At 43.3% G+C, this 19,997-nt stretch overlaps 4 protein-coding genes and 1 long non-coding RNA gene across 6 annotated transcripts; 2 read left to right on the plus strand and 3 right to left on the minus strand.

Moving 5' to 3' along the window:
• The first annotated feature begins 1,493 nt into the window (after nucleotides 1–1,493).
• On the plus strand, nucleotides 1,494–2,821 carry LOC120421819 (integrator complex subunit 15). The gene is made up of 2 exons (XM_039585097.2): nucleotides 1,494–1,652; nucleotides 1,714–2,821. Exons 1-2 carry the CDS (start codon nucleotides 1,577–1,579, stop codon nucleotides 2,745–2,747), a joined length of 1,110 nt encoding a protein of 369 aa, XP_039441031.1. The 5' UTR covers nucleotides 1,494–1,576; the 3' UTR covers nucleotides 2,748–2,821.
• Nucleotides 2,818–3,825, minus strand: LOC120421820 (ribosomal RNA-processing protein 7 homolog A). The gene is made up of 2 exons (XM_039585098.2): nucleotides 3,665–3,825; nucleotides 2,818–3,607 (listed from the first exon to the last, which is right to left on the minus strand). Exons 1-2 carry the CDS (start codon nucleotides 3,690–3,692, stop codon nucleotides 2,874–2,876), a joined length of 762 nt encoding a protein of 253 aa, XP_039441032.1. The 5' UTR covers nucleotides 3,693–3,825; the 3' UTR covers nucleotides 2,818–2,873.
• A 985-nt stretch (nucleotides 3,826–4,810) lies between these two features.
• LOC120421816 (uncharacterized) lies at nucleotides 4,811–6,479 on the minus strand. Its single transcript, XR_005606027.2, has 3 exons — nucleotides 6,383–6,479; nucleotides 6,019–6,322; nucleotides 4,811–5,959 (listed from the first exon to the last, which is right to left on the minus strand). It is a non-coding gene; the product is annotated as an uncharacterized LOC120421816 (long non-coding RNA).
• A 3,227-nt stretch (nucleotides 6,480–9,706) lies between these two features.
• On the plus strand, nucleotides 9,707–11,126 carry LOC120421821 (histone deacetylase complex subunit SAP30 homolog). Of its 2 annotated transcripts, XM_039585100.2 has the most exons (3): nucleotides 9,707–9,884; nucleotides 9,967–10,145; nucleotides 10,326–11,126. In XM_039585100.2, exons 2-3 carry the CDS (start codon nucleotides 9,969–9,971, stop codon nucleotides 10,695–10,697), a joined length of 549 nt encoding a protein of 182 aa, XP_039441034.1. In that variant the 5' UTR covers nucleotides 9,707–9,884; nucleotides 9,967–9,968; the 3' UTR covers nucleotides 10,698–11,126. The 2 variants fall into 2 exon arrangements, with proteins under 2 accessions (XP_039441034.1, XP_039441033.1); XM_039585099.2 differs by having other exon boundaries at nucleotides 9,707–10,145.
• Nucleotides 11,127–17,046: 5,920 nt separating this feature from the next.
• On the minus strand, nucleotides 17,047–19,455 carry LOC120421817 (anaphase-promoting complex subunit 4). The gene has a single exon (XM_039585095.2). It carries the CDS (start codon nucleotides 19,381–19,383, stop codon nucleotides 17,080–17,082), a length of 2,304 nt encoding a protein of 767 aa, XP_039441029.1. The 5' UTR covers nucleotides 19,384–19,455; the 3' UTR covers nucleotides 17,047–17,079.
• Nucleotides 19,456–19,997: the final 542 nt, after the last annotated feature.

Here is a 19,997-nt window from a genome sequence, read left to right on the forward strand (position 1 = left end):
TAAATCATTGCAACTGTTAGAAAAATAAAAATCTTCGAAAAAAATTGTAGCATTGGAGGTAAATGCGATGTTAACTTTGAGGATGTAGTCTAATTTTGTACTTTTATATATTTTATGATTTGAGACATAACTAGTTACATGGTTTATTCAACACCTATAATATAATCAATTTTGAAACTACGCCCCTCCTAGCCGATCCGAACGGTAGGCAATCTTGTCAAATCTTACATTGTTTTTTAAAAGTGAAACATATGTCAAGCGACTGTAAAGTTTAACATAACAGATGCGAAAGTTTCACACCAAGTTACAAGCTATAATCTCCCTTTAAAATTTCTTGATTGTTTAGTAGGTAATATTTGAACTTCAGCTCTGCGTAAAATTTAGAACTGAAGATAAAAAAAATCTTTGTAGCTTTTTAATTATCTCTGTCATTCATTCCACTTAAGTTGAGGTGGTTTTATTGCGAAAAATAACGTCTCAACCCTTTTCTATGTTCTAATGCTTGAACATTTAGTCGGAAGAATACGCAAATTGGAAAATAGGACAGCGACTTGCTAAGGATGCGTGAGTTTTCCATTCAATATAATTAAAACACGTTTTCAAATTCAAATCCATTATTTTATAATAATTATTTAAATTCTGAAATAAATATTTCCCAATTTAAATCGTGGATAGGCCCTTTGGTTTATCAACCCGAGCTTTTGTCAGTGTGCGTTTTGACGCCGCACGCCGCAATTCAAGTTGTCAAAATTTCAACCAATCAGAGTGTGGGTCCAAAATAGGTTCAACGATGTCTCCAAAATACATTCAATAAGTCCAAAAAGCATCCAAAAAATGTTTTACTTGAAATGCTTATTACAATGAAATGGTTAAATTATTTTCAATTTTCAATAGTACACTTTGTTAAGCATAAATTAAGGCACAAAACAATCCTGAAACGAGCCAAATTAGTTAGACCGTTCCTGAGAACCATGCGAAATGTGTTGACGCTTTGCATAGTAGGTCCAAAATAGGGCCATATACCCTATCTAAAAATGTTGTTTGAATCGTTTGAATACCTACATAGTGGCAAACTGCAAAAGTGACGAGAATATGTCAAAAAGCTTGGTGTGACGAGAGTGGGTTTAGGGAGCGTTCTTTTATTACGTAACGCAGTAGGGGGGGAGGGGGGGTCGAAGGCAGTGTTACGCTCCATACAATTTTTTTAAAATTTGTATGGAAGTTTTGTTACGAGGGGGGGAGGGGGTCTAAAAATCCATTTTTTTGCGTTACGTAATAAAAGAACGCTCCCTTATTTCCCCTATATGGAGCTTTCACATTTCAAAAAGCATCCTTGCAGGATATTTATCAAAAGCTTAAGCTTCGGCATCTATCCTTATTTTTCATTGTGGTTTGTGTCTTAGCTAACGCACATTTTAGTCAAGAAAAAAAATTCTCGTAAAAAAAATCAAGCTTATTACCCGCTTTACTGCTGTCAAACGTTTGTGATTTATACTTTGTTTATCAACAAAAAAAATCAGCTTTTGCTGCAGCAGAGATTTTTTTTCAGGAACATTTTTCGGCAAAAATCCTAAAAATGAGCAGCCAGGAGCGTCAAATTTTACGCAAAATGGATTTCCCGGACATGGCGCGGGAGGCACTACCGTTAATCGGTGATTTCTGCTCAGAATTGTCTCACGATTCGACCTGCTAACTTTTACTCACTTCCCCCAGAGAACCTGCTAATCAACCGGAACAAGCACGACAACGCGATGGACCTGATTGCGGAGTTTGTGTTCCGCGAGCGCAAGGAGGACCACTCGCGCTCCCAAGCCCAATTTCAGAAGCATCCGGCGATGCCTCGGCTTTCGTCAATCGAGGAGTTCCAGCTGGTGCTGGTGCTGTGCGAGTATTTCTCCCGGCCGGGACCGGACGCGACGCGGAATGCGATCTTCTTTTCGCTGTTTGGTGGGTCGATTAGCCGGACCAGCGTGCTGAACAAGCTGATCAGTACGGCGGTTTCGGGCTCGATTGCTCCGCTGCTGTGCGCAGCCGGGACGTGGATGCAACAGTTGGGTTGTACGTCGCCGCCGAGTCTCGAGCTGGCCCAGTGCATCGTGAAGGACTTTGTGATATTTTCGAGTAAGTCTTCGGAACAGCTCAAGTCGCTGCCGATGGTGGCGCCCCGGTTTGCGGCGAATTTTATGGCTGCCGTTACGGATCTTTACTTGAACGGGGGTAAGGGTCAGTTGTTGGCTCCTCCGGATTTGCTGCTGGACGTTATAACCGAGTGGGTTTCGGAGAACCCTGCGCTCTGTTTGGCCTCGCAGCAACCGATGGCACTTCCGGCGGGGGCAATCGCAATGCCCGTGCAATGTCCGTTGGCTGGATTGATTCGGTGGTGCGTGCTGTCGCTGCTGACCAGTAGTAAGCAGGAATTGTACAGCAAACTTCACCTGGCAGTGCTGCAGAGTCTACTGGAAGCGACCCCTCCGCTGACTGCCCCTCCCAGTGCACTGAACGCGCAACACCTCGGCCTGATCATCAACTGCCTACAGTCTGAAATGGAGCAGATTGTCAAGTCGGGCCGATCGCTCAACGAAGAATACATTCACAACAGTTTAGAGCGGTTTGCCCAAGCCGTGCAGGTGGCCCTGACTTCCCGCTGCATCTTTGGAAACATTCCCCAGCTCGTGTGCCGACTCGAGACCCTCCCAAGCAAAAACAAACTTCTTCAAATTGTCATCAACGCCAACAAGACCGTGTAGCCGCCCCTGCCTTCGGTAGAATTAGCTTTCGTAAGTACAAAACTCTCTTCTGTAAAGTATACATTAACAGTTTATCGCAAGAAGCTTCTTTATTGACGCCGAACGAACTCTCCCCTCCCCGCATCCTCAGTACGGCTTAAACCGCTTCGTCTTCTTGATCTGCTCCATCTTCTGCAGGTCCCGATCGTACTTTTTCCTCAAACTGACAATGTCGTTCTTCTTCGACTCGCGAATCTGGAACGTGTAAAAGTTCTTCAACTCCTTCTGCCGCCGGTCCTTGCTCATCTTCTCCTCCATCTTGCTGATCGTGGCCTCCCGCTGGGTAAACGTGTTCACGCTGGCCTTCGTCACCGTGACCCAACCCTCGTCATCCGCCTCGCCTCCCTCCTCCTCCACCTTCTTCTGCTTCTGCACCTCTCGATCATACCCGGCCATGTACTCATCAATCTCGCGCTGCAACTCCACCGGATTCGGCACGTCCTGCTCAAACTCCCGCCGCCACTTGTCCATCCCAGTCACCAACTGCCCGTCCTCGTTCAACGCCCTCAGCGAGCACTTCTTGTCCAGCACTTTCCGTGCCGACGAGGCCTTCTCAAAGACCACGTAAGCCACCTTGAACTTGTGGCCGGCGTCTTCCTTTTCCGGTTCTTCCGAGGGTTTCTCCTGCAGCAGGACGCTGGCCACGGGACCGGCGGCACTGAAGGCCTGCGCTAGGGATGCCGCCGTGGCGTACGGGGGGACGTTCAGCACGAAGAGCGTCCGGCCAGCGGGTTTCAACCGGTTGATCATGCGGGATTCATTTTCTTTTACGAGTATCCGGTGGAAGGCGCTGTCTGAGGGGTCGAATTTGAGCGGGTGTTCTACAAGGAAAGCTCGTTAAATTTATTTCAATGGGTTAATTTATCGCCAAAGCTTACCCGTAAATTCGGCGGCATCCAAACTCATTTTGAATTTTTTTTTAAACTAAAGATTCGCTTCAAAAAACTGCTTTATTTACACTTTTGGATTCCTCGTGCGTTTCGATAGGGTTACCAGTTGCAGATCATTCGACTGTCAAAACATCTGATGGTGTGTGCGTGAGGGTTGCAAGAGTTGCCAGATAAGGTAAAACAAACTTGCAGACTTTTGCAGTATGTTCACAGAGTGCATAATGCTCACTCAAAAAAAATGTTCACGTTGAAGTTACGTGAAAAGTTATGTGTATTTTTACACTAGAGTTTTCACGTAACTTCTACGAGGCGGCCCTACACACAAAGAAAAAATACTCTAAATTTAAAAAGATCGTTCGTTGGATTAAGAGTTCGCGTTGGTGAATATTCGTAGAAAGTTCAAACTTTTTAATTTAAAAGTTAAAAAGTTGTTGATACTACCATGCGTTTCTGGAACAAAATCGTTGTATAGGTAATAGTTTTTTACTTTTAATATAAGAAAAAACCTTTTTTGGCAAGAATAAATAACATTTAACATTACAGTGATGATTTTCGAAACATGTGATGGATTTTATTTCAATATTTAAATATTAAAACAGTATGTTTTCGATTTTTTTTTCGTTTTTAACGGATCTGCTTATGGTTGGCCAACTTCCGCATTCAAGCTGTACCGATTCTTACGGTACGCCACCGGTCACGTTCGAAGGCCCCAGGCTGAGTAGGTTACGGATGGATGTTTCGCTGGGGAGCAACATCGCGGCCTTTATTTTGGAGCGCGACAGCGATGTAGAGAACAGGGTGGTCTCGTTGCCGGCCATCATCAGGACAGGCTTGGAGGAGTTGGCCATTGGTTGTTGATTCGGGAAGGGAAGTCGACGTTTTCCGGCTAGGAAGTGAAGCGCATGAACGGATAGTTCACGATCACTTCGTCCTCCTTCGAGAATGATACAGATATTGCCAACTCGCCGCGCCTTCAAAGTTCATCCGACCGAAGCTGCGCCGTTGCGAGATGAGCGTTTGAGGGCGGGAGTTGCTGAAAGAGTTTGAAAGTAAATGAAATTGGCTAGACACTGAACACATTCTCAATACTCACCTGTAACTTCTTCGGTATTCCAGGTAGATGTTTTTGATCAGATTCATCGGATCTCGCTCAAACCTCTGGAAGTAATCTGAGTACGACAGCTCCAGGACCTGCGGCTTTCGTACAGACGGTCCTTCCAGAACTAGTGCAAACTGTTCTTCCGGATGTTTAGGTAATACTCGTCCCGCAACGAGAAATGGACTGCGGACCCTCGGGACATCCCACACTGTCCCGTCATCACTTCTGGCACATAATGCTGCTGATGGTCGTAAACCGCCGGCACCGAGTGCAACATCCGCGCTGACCACCTCCGATTATGCCGCTACTCGTCGTTTCCCTCTTCCGTCGGATCCTTGTCCTCACCGTGAAAATTAACTTTTTCGTACTTGTTCAAAAAGCGGATTGAAATCTGCTTCACCTTCAATCTCGTCTACCCACCCCGTTCCACCCCGGGAATACAACCGCACACAAAGAAAAAATACTCTGAATTTAAAAAGATCGTTCGTTGGATTAAAAGTTCGCGTTGGTGAATATTCGTAGAAAGTTCAAACTTTTCAATTTAAAAGTTGGAAAGTTTTTGATACTACCATGCATTTATGGAACAAAATCGTTGTATCGGTAAAAGTGTTTTACTTTTAATTGGAAAAGAAACCTTTTATAGCAAGAATAAACAACATTTAATACTACAGTGTTAATTTCAGAAAAATGTGCTTGATTCTAGGCTTGATTTTATATTTATTTTTAAAAGTTTTAAACAGTATGTTAAATAAGACATTTTGTTATTGTATTTAACGCTTCTGGCCAAAATCCGAGTCCAAGCTGTACCGATTCTTAAGGTACGCCACCGGTCACTTTCGAAGACCCCAAGCTGGACGGTTCCAGACGGACGTTTCGACGCGCGACAGCAAAGTAGAGAACAGGATGGTTGCCGGCCTTCATCAGGACAGGTTTGGAGAAGTTGTCTGTAGATTCGGCAAGGGTGATCGACGTTTCCTGGCTGGAAAGTGAAGTGCCTGAACGGGGAGTTCCCGATTCTGGAAGCGCATCCGGAAGATTGGGTTGATGAGGCCCTCGGAACGGAATTCGATTTCGAGCACTTCATCCTCCTTCGAGAATGACAAAGATTTTTTCGGCACGCTGTCCAGGGTTCATTCGGCTGGAGCTGCGCCATCGCGAGATGAGCGTTTGTGGGCGGTTATTTGCTAAAAGAGATGGAAGTAAGTGAAGTTGGCAAGCCACTGTACACATTCTCATTACTCACAGGTGTTGTAAACCGCCGGCACCGAGTGCAACATCCGCTCTGGCTACCTCCGATTATCCCGCTTCTCGACGTCCTCCTCTTCGTCGGCTCCTTCTCCTCACCGTGAAAATCACCTGTCTCGTACTTGTCCAAAAACCGGATGTTTATCTTCTTCAATGCTATCTCGTTGTGCACGCAACTCTTCGGCAGCGCCATCTCCTCGATGATCTCGTTACAGTCCTCGCGGGAATTGACCTTCAATCACCAATCCCGGGCCACCACCACCGAATACAACCGGTGCGAATCCACATTCCTACCTCCCATCCTAAAAAAAACAAACAAAATCAATCACAAGCCCCACAAAACACCCAAGCTTTCTTCTTACCCATTCCGGTCGTGGAACAGCTGCAGTTCCTGCAGGAAGCTCGCCTTGTCCTTTTTGAGCACTTCACCTCGTCCCGCACCCGCACCACCCTCCTTCGCTGCTGTTTAGCTCACGAAGGTTTCCGCGTCCGATTCCTGGCTGCTGCCTAGAATCACCAGCACCACCGAACCCACTAAAGTGTTTGTTTACATTTGGAACTTAGTCGTACACGGGTACACGAGAACGTCAAAATGAAAGAAATTCTACAGTCGTATTAAAAGTTAAGACTTTTAAATCAGTTAGTAAGGAGATTTTCAAAAACTTTACCAGTAAAAGTTTTCATATTTTAAACAAGAAAAAAACTTTCCCTCAAGCTAATTTTAGCAACTTTTTAAATCAAAAATAAGTTACTTTTGTCATTACGGTAATATTTTTTTGTGTGCGGTGCAAATCCACATCCCGACCTCCGATCTTCGACAACCACATAAACGGCGTCCTACAAAAACAAACAAAATAATCTCAAACGCCACCAAACACCCAAGCTTCATTCTTACCCATTTCGGTCGTGAAACAGCTGCAGGTCCTGCAGGAAGCTGCAGCCATGGCCTTATCCTTTTGAAAACCAACTTTCCCCTAATCTCCCAACCTTGTTCCGCACCCGCACCTGAGCCCGCACCATCCTCTTTCGAAGGTTTCCTCGTCCAAGTCCTGGCAGCGGCCGCGTTCGGTTTTGATAGTCGTTGTGGACCTCCACTCACCGGAATCACCAAAACGTTTGTTTACATTTTGGACTTAGGCGAACACGGTTACACGAGAACGACAAAATGAAAGAAATTTTACAGTCGAATTAAAAGTGAAAACTTTTAAATCAGTGAGCAATGAGATTTTCAAAAACTGTAGCAGTAAAAGTTTTCATTTTCAAAACAAGAAAAATACTTTTAATGTAGTAAATTTTAACAACTTTTTAATTCTAAAGTAAGTTACTTTTGTCATTACCGTAATATTTTTTTGTGTGTAGTAGATACGAAATTTGCTTGGCCAGGAACCGGTCAAGAAAAAAATCAAATGGGCAGCAGCGGCAGCTAAAGCAAGCCAGAGAGGGTGAAGAAAAGCCCCAAGAAATCGCTCTCTCTCCTTTGTTCTGCTGTTCGTAAGGCTGTTTCTTGACCTCTTTCCTTCCGATCAGCGTACTAGCCTTAACACGTAAATGCTAAATGTATCGGCTGGTGAACTCTACATGAACGTTTAAGTAATTAATATTTGAATTCTTCTTTAATTACATTCATAAATATTTCAAATTCATGATTTTGTGATGTCAAGTTGAGCAACCAGTTTGGTGTCCACTTGACGAATCGAAGTTGGCCACGGGTGATCGTTCCGGCGGGGTCAGTGGCTCAAAAGATAGCTGGTCTGGCTAGTCAAGTTCGCACTGGTGTTAATCCTGACCCAACAGTGGCCCCGTCGTTGTCGGTTCGTCCTCAGTCCCCAGTCGCGCTTTTTTTTAAACTTCATCATCCCGGTACGAGAATCGAACTCACTAGTCGAAACCCATCCCCTACCGGTCAGTATTCCCAGTGAGCATATTTACTCTATTAAGGGATCTGACTTTGCCGAGCCAGGCAGGAATCGAACCCATCACCTTTCGCTTACAAGGCGAAACCCGTAACCTCACGGCCACGGAAGCTTGTAGTCGACCGCGAAGAAGTTCGGTCATAGTTTCCCGATTCTGCCGTCCGCGTTTCGATATGACGTGGCCGCCATCAACTTGTTCTAGCAAACGCCGTTCCGACGGATGAAATCGACGGCAGGATGATGACCGGGATTGCGCCTGGGATTGCCTTCGAGATATTCTTGAGGTCACCGCTAATGATAACACCGGCCAGAATTACAAAGGCCACCAGGAAATAAGATGAGGCTTCTAGAGATCTGCAAAAAAAACATGAATTCTTATAAAAATATTTAACCTCTATTTTACTAACCGTCTGCTGCACTCTTTGAAAAATTGTGAACGCACGTCCGGCAGCAGGTCTTCACCTTACGCCAACAATTTTCATACTAAAATAATCACGTAGAAATTTGGCCGAATGGCGCACTCGAATCTCGTTGAAGTTACATTTCAAAACACATAAAAGGTACATGAAAAAACCTATTGGAAAAATCTCCCTTAGGCATTTTTTTTAAATTTGCAAAGAATGGCATTTTGGGCGCCCTGGGGCCTCCTGAGGGGGTGCTATATCTTTTTCATGAAGGCGCAGCACAAATCGGCAACTTGGCAAATTTGCAAAATGCAAAGTTTCTCTTGGGCCCTGCTGAGGGCGCCAAATTGTTTAAGGAGGGCGACATTTTTTGTAAACAACTTGTTAGTCGACGACTAACCTCGACTAACCTACAGCTCAGCCCTGAAAAATAATATAAGGTTTTTCGCTTAACTTCAACGCGCCGAAACACTTTCGCAGAACACTTTCGCATTATGTTTACGAGTGTCACGTAAAACGGGCCTAGTGAGGGTAAAATCGAGGTTACGTGATTTTTCACGTAGCATCAACGTGTGGATTTTTTTTTGAGAGACGAATTTTTTGCACATAACGATGGATAACGCTTTTTTGCCAAACTTGCAGTGTTGAATGGTAGCTGGGGAGGCTAGCTATCAAGCTGTCAAATCTGCAATATGGAGTTAAACTTTCTGTGAAGTTGCGGTGAAGTTTTCCATGGCACTTCGAAAAGTTTAACTCCATGGTGCACGCACACAATTTAATTGCTCTCGATTGTTAAAGACTTTGAATTTTGTGAAAAAGTTAATAAGAATTAAAAAAATATATTCCAGGTATATTTTTCACAAAATATTGATCCTTGCACTGTAACTTGGATTTGGCACGCACTTTTCTTTCGCACTTTTGACAACAAAATTTCCAAAAACTAGGCAACCAGCAGTTGTTTATTTACATTTCCAGTTGCAGTTTACACCAAACTGGACATTCGCACTTTAAAATTGCGATTGACACGTGAGCAACATCGACTCGCTTTGAGAATTTATTGAGAAAATTAAAATTTCCTAAGCTAGTTTGACAAGTCGCAATAGTGCGATCGATAGCAATAATTTAGTGCGAAGTCCAAGTTAATATCTTTTCTTTAGTTTCTCCCATTTCTCCAGTTTTGTTAAATATTTATCCTCCCAGAAAATAAATATTATCGCAGGCTTTTCCAAAAGCACCTGCCAATTTGGCAGCACTGTCAAATTTCCAACAAAAACGACACTCACACATTCAAGCGCCTTACTGTGTAAAACCAACAACAACAACACACATTCTCACCGCGACGACGACGACGGCGACGCGTAGGCCAATCTTGTCTGTTTTCCTAATTTTCTTGTGCAGCAGACAGAAGCCATTTGCGAGAACGATTCCGGGTGTGAAGTATTCCGCGTTTCGCGATCGATTGTGACCCACTTCCGGCTGAAAGTCGCCGAAGTAGCTTCCAGAGACAGTTTCCCTGCGATTTCGTGTGAAAAAATGTGCCTCAAGTGGTGAAAAGTTGGGAAATTTGTGGTTTGAAAAATTCTTGCGGAAAATTTAGTGAAAAAAAAGACAATTTTTTTTTTTGTGTAGCCATGAATAATAACGGGTTCAGCACCGGCGAGGAGGACTCCCGGGGGCCAGCGGACCAGGTGTGCTGTCTGCTGGACGATGGCGAACGGTGCCGGAATCAGGCCGGGAATGCCAGCTACAGTAAGCGGATCCAGAAAACGGTGACGCAGCGGCGTCTCAAGCTGAGCATCGACACTGCTGTGAGTTACGGAAATCTAGGATTTTGATTATGTAAAAATTTCTTAAAATGTCAAAACTTAAAATTTTTGAAGAATTTTCCATAAATTTTATCAGTCGAAAAATCAAAGTAATAAATCGCAATAATTATTTCATAGACTAATATTCTAGACTAAACAAGTGTTTGTACTGCATCCCTACAGGCCCGCCACATCTACATCTGCGACTACCACAAGGCCCGCATCCAGTGCGCCCGGACCAAGCGCCGTCGCCGCGACTCCGAGGACGACAGCAACGAAACGGACACCGACCTTCCAGAGGTCGACCTGTACCAGCTTCAGGTGAACACACTCCGTCGGTACAAGCGCTTCTACAAGGTGTCAACGCGGCCCGGCATCAACAAGGCGCAACTCTCCGAAACCATCATGAAGCACTTCAAGACCATTCCCATCAAGGAGAAGGAAATTCTCACCTACTTTATCTACATGGTCAAGTCCAACTCGAACAAGCTCGATCAGAAGAACAACAACAACAGCAGCAGCAACGCGAATGCCACGGCGAACGAGGCCACCTGAAAGTAGCTTCCGGCTCATCCTCCCCCGCGGGGGAGAGAGAGCAGCGGCATGTGCTGAGGTGCAGAAGAGTAGGGGATCGCAAGTAAGCCGTACCTCTGCATCATTGCCATACTTTGTAAGTGCTGAAGGTGTTCTTCGCTTTCGATCCCCTGCGAACTAAAAGATCGATTTCCACAGTTTACTTCTTTGTACGTGAAGCGATTAGCTTTTTAAACCTAAAACGTTAAGATATTTTCGTTTTATATATTTTTGCGATTAAATTGAATGTTTTCTTTTGAATAACCCCCGTTCGACGAACGGTTTGCTTGTTTTGACCCCACTCAAATGGTACGGAATCGTGTTTAGAATCGTAACGATAGGCAAGTCAGTATAATATTGTGCTCTAGCTTGTAGTCTTACCATAATAATAAACATAAATATGATACGGAAGCCTTGGTGAGTTGTTTTCAATCAGAAATTTGAAATCGCTCGAGAAAAAAGTAAATGCGGTGGCAAAGACGACAGGGTCAATGATACAAAAAGCAATGAAATTTATGTAACACGAATAAAAAGAAAAGACTGCGCGTCTCAACAAGCAGCGCACTAACCACCATACAAAATTTTGAAAATTTGTATGGAAATTTTATAACGAACCCAAACCCTCATTTTTACGTTTCGTTATAAAATAACGCTCCCTTGAACAAATTAAAGTGTCGAATGCGCCCGGTGGTTAGGCAAACAGTAGAACTTCACAACATTTAGCAGAGACACAATTTTAGCTTTTGAGAGAGCTTTTATGGCAGCCTTGTACTCAAACTAGAAGTACTATATTACAGTGCTGGCCACCAGGGGTATGCAAGTTTGGATCATTTACACGCAAAATCAAGAGTAGAGGAATGTAACTGGTTTCAGCACCTCGTTACACACATAACCAAAATCGCATAAGAAAAACAAACACTGAAAAATCTAAAAAATGGTTTGAACCTAATGGTACGTTCGTTTGATGGCTAGTTCCACACTGAGTGCCGCACTCAGAGCTGTCAAAGTGTTTGTTTGAAGAAACTCGCGCTAGTTCCGCACGAGTTTCGCCGCCATCTTGGAACTGAAACTCTAGTGCCGCACTCGATATTTTTTCAGTTTCATGCGAGTTCCACGCACACTGAAAAATGACGTTCGATTGAACCAAAACTGGCACCGACGAGTGCGGCACTCAGTGCCGCACCGGCTGTTCAAACGAACGTACCATAAGTTTGAACACATTTAACCACATACTGCAGTACATGTGATAACACCCTAAAGGACCTTTAAAAAAAACTCTAGATTTGCTGTCTTGTTCAGAAAAAAAAGCAAAGCAATCCACTTTAACGACCCCCGGGTCTTTTGTGGTCTCTGTTGCAATTTCTTGGCGTCCGACGGTTATGTGTAGGGTGCCCAGAAAATGGGACTTTTTTCAAAACCTCGCTCCACAAGCTGAATATCGTGGTGATTATTGCATTCGATCGTAATATTACGATCGTAATTTCTCGACTCACGATCGAGATTTCTCGATAGTAAGATTACGACTTACCATCGACAAATCTCGATCTACCATCGAGAAATTACGATCGTAATTTTACTGTTGAGAAATCTCGATCGAGGATCTAAAAATTACGATCTTAATTTGTAATACCATTTTTTTAATATTTTTTGTTTAAACGGATTTTTTTAAAAATTTAAAAATTTTAAATTGTTTCATTTTTTAAAGTATTTTAAATTTTTGATTCTTTTTAGATTTTTAATTTTGTTATTTTTTTAACATTAAAAATATTGAACTCAGAATTTCAATATTTTTAATGTTAAAAAAAAAACAAAATTGAAAATCTAAAAAGAATCAAAAATTTAAAAAACTTTAAAAAATGAAACAATTTAAAACTTTCAAAAATTTCAGAAATTTTCAGAAATTTCAAGATTTTCAAAATTTTTAAAAAATACAAAATATAGGGGTAGGCGTAGCTCAATGGTTACGCTGTTCGCTTTGTCAGCGGAAGGGGACCATCCATAAACCACGTGGACACTTTAGGGGGGGGGGGGGGGTATCGCGGTTGTCCACGATCCATACAAAAAATATTTTTTTTGTATGGACAATTGTCCACGAGGGGGGGGGGGGGGGGGTTAAAGATTCCCAAAAAAGTGTCCACGTGGTTTGTCCCAAGGTTGGTCCCAAGGTTCTGGGTTCGATTACCATCTGCTCCTATCGAGAAATTATGGAAAGAAGGAATTCTGAACACTTGAATATGAACGAAAAATTCATTAGCTCGCAGCATACAAAAATGCTAACCACCAGACCATCGAGGGTTAGTTGACTAGAAGAATTCTGGAGCAACATTTGAAAGGGGCGGTACGACATTGCTCTTACGGCCTTTCGTCCCATTTAAACGCGTGTAATGAAAGGCCGTAAGAGCAATGTCGTACCGCCCCTTTCAAATGTTGCTCCAGAATTAAGAATGCTATAAGAATCCAAGAAACATGATTGGAATTCGTGAACCTAAGAACAGAACAATGTACAATATTGAATGCAAAGTTGAATTCAAGAACTGGTTGCATACTCGATAGGCGAATATTGAACTTTCAACACGACCAGAATTCACCTCAAAAGCTTGGTGAACCGAATTGGAAAGCTTTCAAGATGAATCTAAGAACATACGAAGAATTAAGGACTATAAAGGTGTATTCACATTATACCGCATCCGCAGCCGCAGCCGCATCCGCACAAAATTTGACAGTACGGACGCACAGTGCGGACGCGATTTCTCCAATGCATTTCATATGCAGCCATTCACACTGTTCCGCATCCGTATCCGCAGTACGGATCCATATACGGATGCGGAACAGTGTGAATGGGAACATTTGAAATGCATTGGAGAAATCGCGTCCGCACTGTGCGTCCGTACTGTCAAATTTTGTGCGGATGCGGCTGCGGCTGCGGATGCGGTATAATGTGAATACACCTTAAATAGATTTGACCGGCCGCATCACTTACCACGGTGAATCCTGGCTTCACACCCATCTTACTAACACCCTCAAACCTCACGTGATACTTTGTCGAAGACGCAGCCGATTTAGCGGTCTTCATCACTCAAGTATCGGACTAAAATTCCCATCCACTTCCCCCGTGTCTTACCACTGGTCGTGGCCGGCGCTGTGATTGGCTAGCATGATAGGGACATTTGAAAGTTGTGAAGTGGTGATGATTGGTTCCTACTCTTCATCTGTGATCCATGGAGCAATTCTTGAAGGTCCTGGTCAATAACAGAGTAGCAACTACGGGTAGACACCAATGCTATGCTATGCTATTTAAAAAAAAAACATAATATTCAAAAAATAAAAATTTCAAAACTTTCAAAAATTTCAAAAATTTCATAAATTTCAAAAATTTCAAGATTTTCAGCAATTTTAAGAATTTTCATAAAGAATTTTCATAAATTTTAAAATTTTTAGAAATTACAAGATTTTCAGATATTTCAAAAATTTCAAGATTTTCAGATTTTCAAGATTTTCAAAATTTTCAGAAATTAAAAATTTCAAAACTTAAAATTGTCAAAAAATTCAAAATATTCAAAAAATAAAAATTTCAGAAATTTCAAAAATTTCAAGATTTTCAGCAATTTTAAGAATTTTAAAATTTTCAAAAATTTCAAAACTTTCAAAAATTTTAGAAATTTCAAGATTTTCAGAAATTACAAGATTTTCAAAACTTTAAAAAATTTCATAAATTTCAAAAATTTCATGATTTTTAGAAATTTCAAGATTTTCAAAATTTTCAGAAATTTAAAAAAAATTAAAAATTTAAAAAAAAATCAGAAATTACAAAAATTTAAAAAAATGTTTTTTATTTATTTTTTATAAAGAAAATCAAAATAAAATTGAATAAATTGTAAGTAACTTTAAAAAGTCAAGAACAAATTAACAAAAATATTTAATTTTAAAAATACAAAAAAAAAACTTTTTTTTATTTTTAGCTTTTTTTTTGAAATTTTTGATTTTTTTAAAATTTCTGAATTTTTTGAAATATTTAAAATATTTAAAAATTTTGAATTTTTTGAAATTTTTAAAATGTTGAAATTTTTGAAATTGTTGAAATTTTTGTAATTTCTGAAATTATTGAAATTCTTGAATTTTTTTTTGATGTTTTTTGAAATTTCTCAAAATCATGAATTAAAAAAAAGTTTCGAAAACGAGCTTCGTACCCATATTGATTTTTTTTTTCGATCGTCGGTCGTAATTTGTCGATGGTACCTAGATCGAGAAATTACGATCGAATGATCTCAATCTACTATCGACAAATTACGATCGTATTCGTAATATTACGATAGAGAAATCTCGATCGAGAGTCGAGAAATTACGATCGAATGCAATAATCACCACGTATTGTTCCTTGACCTATTTTAGGACTCTGGGCCAAATATGTATGAGCAAAATCGGTCATCATTCACTCATTGATACTCGGAGGTGAAGTTTGTATGGAAAAAATCGAAAAAATGTATGAAAACCCTAAGTGTCTTAAGGTTTGGTCTGCACGGTGCGCTACTTCCATCCAAATATTCCCAAAAATTGAGATTCTTATTGAAAATTTAATGCTCTACAACTTTGTAGAACATACCAAAGCTGTAAAACTCGATCCTTAAAAGTTATTAGCGATTTAAAAAAGTCATTTTTGTATGAAAAACATTTTTTCGCCGAGTTTAGGCTCGGGTAGCAATGGGTTAATCCTGGTTAATCTAATCCAATTTCGCTCAACATTTACACAGATGCTTAAGATAGCCCGAAAACCCGTTTTCCGCTTGTGGAGCAGGGGGTCATTTTTTCTGGGCACCCTAGTGGCACAGACAACAGACGTTTGGGCTCGATTCTTCCGTTGTGTAAATCATTGCTACAGATTTTTTAGTTGTGGCAATCCGTTTGTGGCGCTGCAGTCGCTCTGCCCTGACACATTGCCCGCTGTCAAAATATCGCTTTCCGCCAACTTTCATTTTGTTGGTTTTCAACGTTTGTAATCGTTTGTTCTGGTTCTGGTGTTTGAGGATCGCTTGCACTAGAAATCCGGTGGGGGAATCTGACGCGCCGGGGAGAACATTAAGGATTCAGGCCTTTGGTATGGCGACGAAGGTTCGCCGGAAGTGGCGGCACTTGAAGGTGGGGTGGGTTTCGAGGGCGTTGAAGAGGTTGATGCCTTGGAGGTGAGCGTTGAAATGATCGTGGTAGCTAGTTTGTCGGTTCCGGAGATAATCTTCGGAATGCGGACGTTTGGGGCCAAAACGTTTACGGGGTTGGCCGTGATAATAGCTCTTGCTGACGGCGCCGATGACATCCAGACTTTACCGTGTCATACCTTGCTGTTTTTCATTTTTCGACAGTTCCGGATTGTTTCGTTTTTGGTTCCGGATCATTTATCCTCCAAGAAACGATTGCCCATCCTCCCGATTTCCACCGGGTCTCCTCCTCCTTTTCCCTCACCTCTGTTGGTTTTGTTTATAAACACAACCAGCAAGAATTTGACAGCCTCAAGCGCGGCCTTGGTTGCTGTGTTTAAAAAAGCATCAGATTAGCCTTTTTTTAATATTGATAATTAAATGAAAAAAAAACTTCCATGTGCTCGTAAATCGTGTTAATTAATAATTAAAGTAGATTTACTATAGCATTAAAACATAATCTTTACCTTTTTATTTTTTTCGAAAAGTTGAAATCTCGATTAAATTTTCAAAAGGCCCTATCTGCATAGGAAACCCATGAGGGATAGGTTGTTTTGAAAATTTAATCTAGAAATAATATATTTTTTAAACATTTTTGGGTGATGCATTTTCAAACACACCTTCTCAGAAAACCATCATGGCTGCTTTAGAGAGTGGCAATAGGCTAACAGATGGCGCTAGTAGATTAGCAGGATGCGGCAGCCATGTTTTTACACACGATTTTCAAATTATTTTGTTCTAGCCGCTACGTCTGTTGTCTGTGCTAGTGGTGAGTCACCCAAAACCTCTTTTACGCAAATGGACCGACGTTTTACTTCCCCATCCGATGGAAAGCCAGGAGGATAAGACGCTAACCACCGCCCCCACGAGGCCTTCAAAAATCTTAAATTAGATAATCGGTTAACTCCAATGTCTAAATTAGTTGTTTCCTTTACTTTCCTGATCACAACCTAAAACTTTACCCAAGAGACAAACCGATAAATAACAAATTATGCTAGATGGCTTATTGGGTCATAAGGTATTAATGGCAAGAGTTTAATCCAAATCAAAACGGCTAAATCGCCAAAAAGAAAATTTGGGAAATCTAGATAAATGCTCGTTAGTAGATCTCCAGGTCGGAACTTAAAGAAAACATCATAAAAGAATTTCCTAAGCCTAGTTTATTCAAATTAACCTCAATTCGACTGCACCGACTCCTTGCTATTGTCCAAACTGCTGTTATGCTCGTGCGACGTGTCCAGCAGCAGCTCGTCCTCCTCCTCCTGCGCGTCCATATCGTAGATGCGGATCGTCTTCAGCGACTCCGACACGACCGCCGCCACGTTCCGCGACCCGGACACCGCAATCCTCCCCCCGTCCAACCCCTCCAACGGCTTCAACGCCCCGTCCCCGTCGATCAGCGTGTACGCGTTCACCATTCGAGTGCCCTGCTCGCTAATCGTTTGCGCGCTGCCGTACGGGATCGCTTCCAGCAGTTCCCGGATGCGGTGCAGGGGCAGCTGCAGGAAGTAGCTTTGCGAGCGTCCTTCGGCGGTTCGCGAGCGCAGCAGGGCGGACAGCGTGTCTTCGTTGTAGAACTGGACGTGCTTGAAGGTGAGCTCGCCGACGTCGGTGAGGCGCGAGTCGAAGTAGGGCTTTTCGTCGAAGCGGACGCGCAGGGCACGGATTAGGGAGGCGGAGTTGCACTGGGCGATGACGAGACTGGACTCGGACTCGAGCAGAGCGAACAGGGACTGCTTGCCTTCGTTGGTGGGGATGTGGGACACGGCGCGTTGGAATGGCTCTGAGGTTGGGCAGCGGATCGAGAGGACACTGCGCTGTTGGAAGTCGGCCCCGATGACGGCGACGGGTTTCTCGAAGATACGCTCGATGCTCTGCTTGAGCTGGTTGTGCTGTTGGACGAGGGAGCTGCCGTCGTGGTGGGGGAAGATCAGCGGGCACGATTTGAGGCACGCGTTCTGCTCGAGCAGCTTGGCCCACTGGTTTGCGTTGTCCGCCATCGGTGGGTAGGTTAGGGGTTTGTCTTCCAGATATTGACCGACGCGTTCCAGGTTGAACTTGCGCTTCTTTTCCTCGGTGATGGTTTCATCGGCTGGGAGTTCCGGACCGTTTGCCGCGTCAAAGTTGTCCAGGAATTCCGCTAGGTAGTTGATTTCTTGCTGCGTCACGGAAGGATTGTCCTCGGGGAGAGATTCGTCCATCAGGCGAAAGATCACGATGTAGAGCCAGCGGAAAAAGATCTTGAAGTCGCGCGTGCTCGTGTCGATCGTTTGCTGCAGTTCGTACGCCTTAATCAGGAACGCGCCACAGTTGACCAACGCCTCGTTGGTCACGTCCCCCAGCAAAGGTTTGTAGTAGTACACGTTGCTGATCATCCCCTGGAGAGTGTTCAAGTGATAGAACACGCTGCAGATTGCCGTGTGCAGCGGCTTCACCACCAACTTCTGGATCGTCGAATAGCTCAACTCGATGCTGTTGCCCAACTTCTTGAGTCCCTTCTCGGTCAAATCCCTCAGCAGAAACTGCTCCAGCGCTGGCGAAGTACACCCAAACATAAGCAGCTCCAGAAAGTCCGCCGCGATCGAACCCTGAGGCTGTCCGTGCGCGTACTTGGTCAGTTTGTTGTCCATCTCTAGCAGTACCGTTTCCCACGCTTCGATTATGCACTCGATCGTGTCGTTGATGTAAGCCATCGTGCCGAGGATGTGCGCGTGCTTGATGGCCAAATTCAGCAACGAAGTGGAGTACTTCTGCAGAATGTCGTTCTCAAAGATGAACACCTCGAGCAGACCTTCCCGCTCGATCGTCACAAACAATTGCTTGAAATTTGAACTCATTTTTGCGTCCCGAATGCATGCTCCATCCGGCCGAATGTTTAACCGTTGAAATAGATCGATTTCGCAGCACGACAGCATTCCAAACACAGACAGATTGATGTGTCCGTTGACGCTGCCGATAATCAGAAGATTCAAGATCTGCTTCGAGTAAAACTTGAGCGAATTGTAGTCGCTGGACTTGGCCGTCGAAGACAGCGAATTCAGATTCGGCAACGGAGGCAGAAACGTCGTGTGATTGTTAATCGCATCCCCGCTGCAGTTATTCTCCGTCACCTCGCGCGTATTCTCCGTCCAGTTCATGCAGCTAATGTCCGCCCGCACGCTGAAGCTGTAAATTTCCTCCTTGTTTTCGATGTTGACCAGCAGCACCGTCCCGTTGCTGTACGCCACGGCCATCACCTTCTCCAGCGGTCTCCAGGCGATTCCGCGCACCAGCAGGCCCTCCTCGGGCGGCGCCAGCTGCCACACCTTTTGCCACTTGAGCCGGTGCAGAATCACCTCGCCCCGGTCGTTGCCGATCGCGAGCAGGTCCATCTTGTCACTCCACTTGAGCACGTCCACCCGGTAGCCGACGTTCCGGTTGCCGGTTTGCTTCATCTGCGTTTTCTGGTGACCCGCCGCCGAGTACTTGAAGCTGGACATTGTGGCCGAAAGGTGCACTAACGAAGAAGGATTACAACCGCGGATTAAAGTTCCGTTGCAAACACCGGTTTGTTTACAAACAGCGCGCCGGCTTCTCTTTTTTTGTCTCGAAACGTCAACGAATTGTACACGGTTAATGAGAAACAATAAACATAAAATTGGTTCAAATAGCTTTTTAGAGGTGTACTCAATTTTGGGTAGGCAAGTTCAATAGGTTTTCAGGTTTATTTGTGAAAAAAGGTTCAAATAAATCAAGATTATTTCCGCAATAACTTTGCAATGGGGCGTAATCAACGTTTTCATTCAAGGTTTATTTTTTGTAGATTTTTCAAGCTAGCCTGATTTTTCTTGTGAGAGCTGTGTAGAAATTTTGGTTAAAATCGAATTTTTGGATCAATCGGACCGCGCACTGGACTCACAATCCAGAGGTTGCCGATTCGAATCCCGCGGCGGGCGCTCTAAAATTCTTTGTGTAAATATGGGTATTCGGCGCCCACGCTCCGTGCCATACTTTCATACACTTAGGAGCCCAGGGCGGCGAAGTCCTTGTAGATAAAAAGGAAGACACTAGTGGTTGGTACTAGCAATGGTGGCCCACAGCTATAAAGTCAACT

Source organism: Culex pipiens, chromosome 1 (genome assembly GCF_016801865.2).
Source record: "Culex pipiens pallens isolate TS chromosome 1, TS_CPP_V2, whole genome shotgun sequence".
NCBI classification, from domain to species: domain Eukaryota; kingdom Metazoa; phylum Arthropoda; class Insecta; order Diptera; family Culicidae; genus Culex; species Culex pipiens.

Coding starts and splice junctions, on each gene's coding strand:
- LOC120421819 (XM_039585097.2), top strand. CDS start 1,577: ATGAGCAGCCAGGAGCGTCAAATTTTACGCAAAATGGATTTCCCGGAC. Junction 1,653..1,713: donor GGAGGCACTACCGTTAATCG/GTGATTTCTGCT, acceptor CACTTCCCCCAG/AGAACCTGCTAATCAACCGG.
- LOC120421820 (XM_039585098.2), bottom strand. CDS start 3,692: ATGAGTTTGGATGCCGCCGAATTTACGG. Junction 3,608..3,664: donor GGATGCCGCCGAATTTACGG/GTAAGCTTTGGC, acceptor CTTTCCTTGTAG/AACACCCGCTCAAATTCGAC.
- LOC120421821 (XM_039585099.2), top strand. CDS start 9,969: ATGAATAATAACGGGTTCAGCACCGGCGAGGAGGACTCCCGGGGGCCA. Junction 10,146..10,325: donor AGCTGAGCATCGACACTGCT/GTGAGTTACGGA, acceptor GCATCCCTACAG/GCCCGCCACATCTACATCTG.
- LOC120421817 (XM_039585095.2), bottom strand. CDS start 19,383: ATGTCCAGCTTCAAGTACTCGGCGGCGGGTCACCAGAAAACGCAGATG.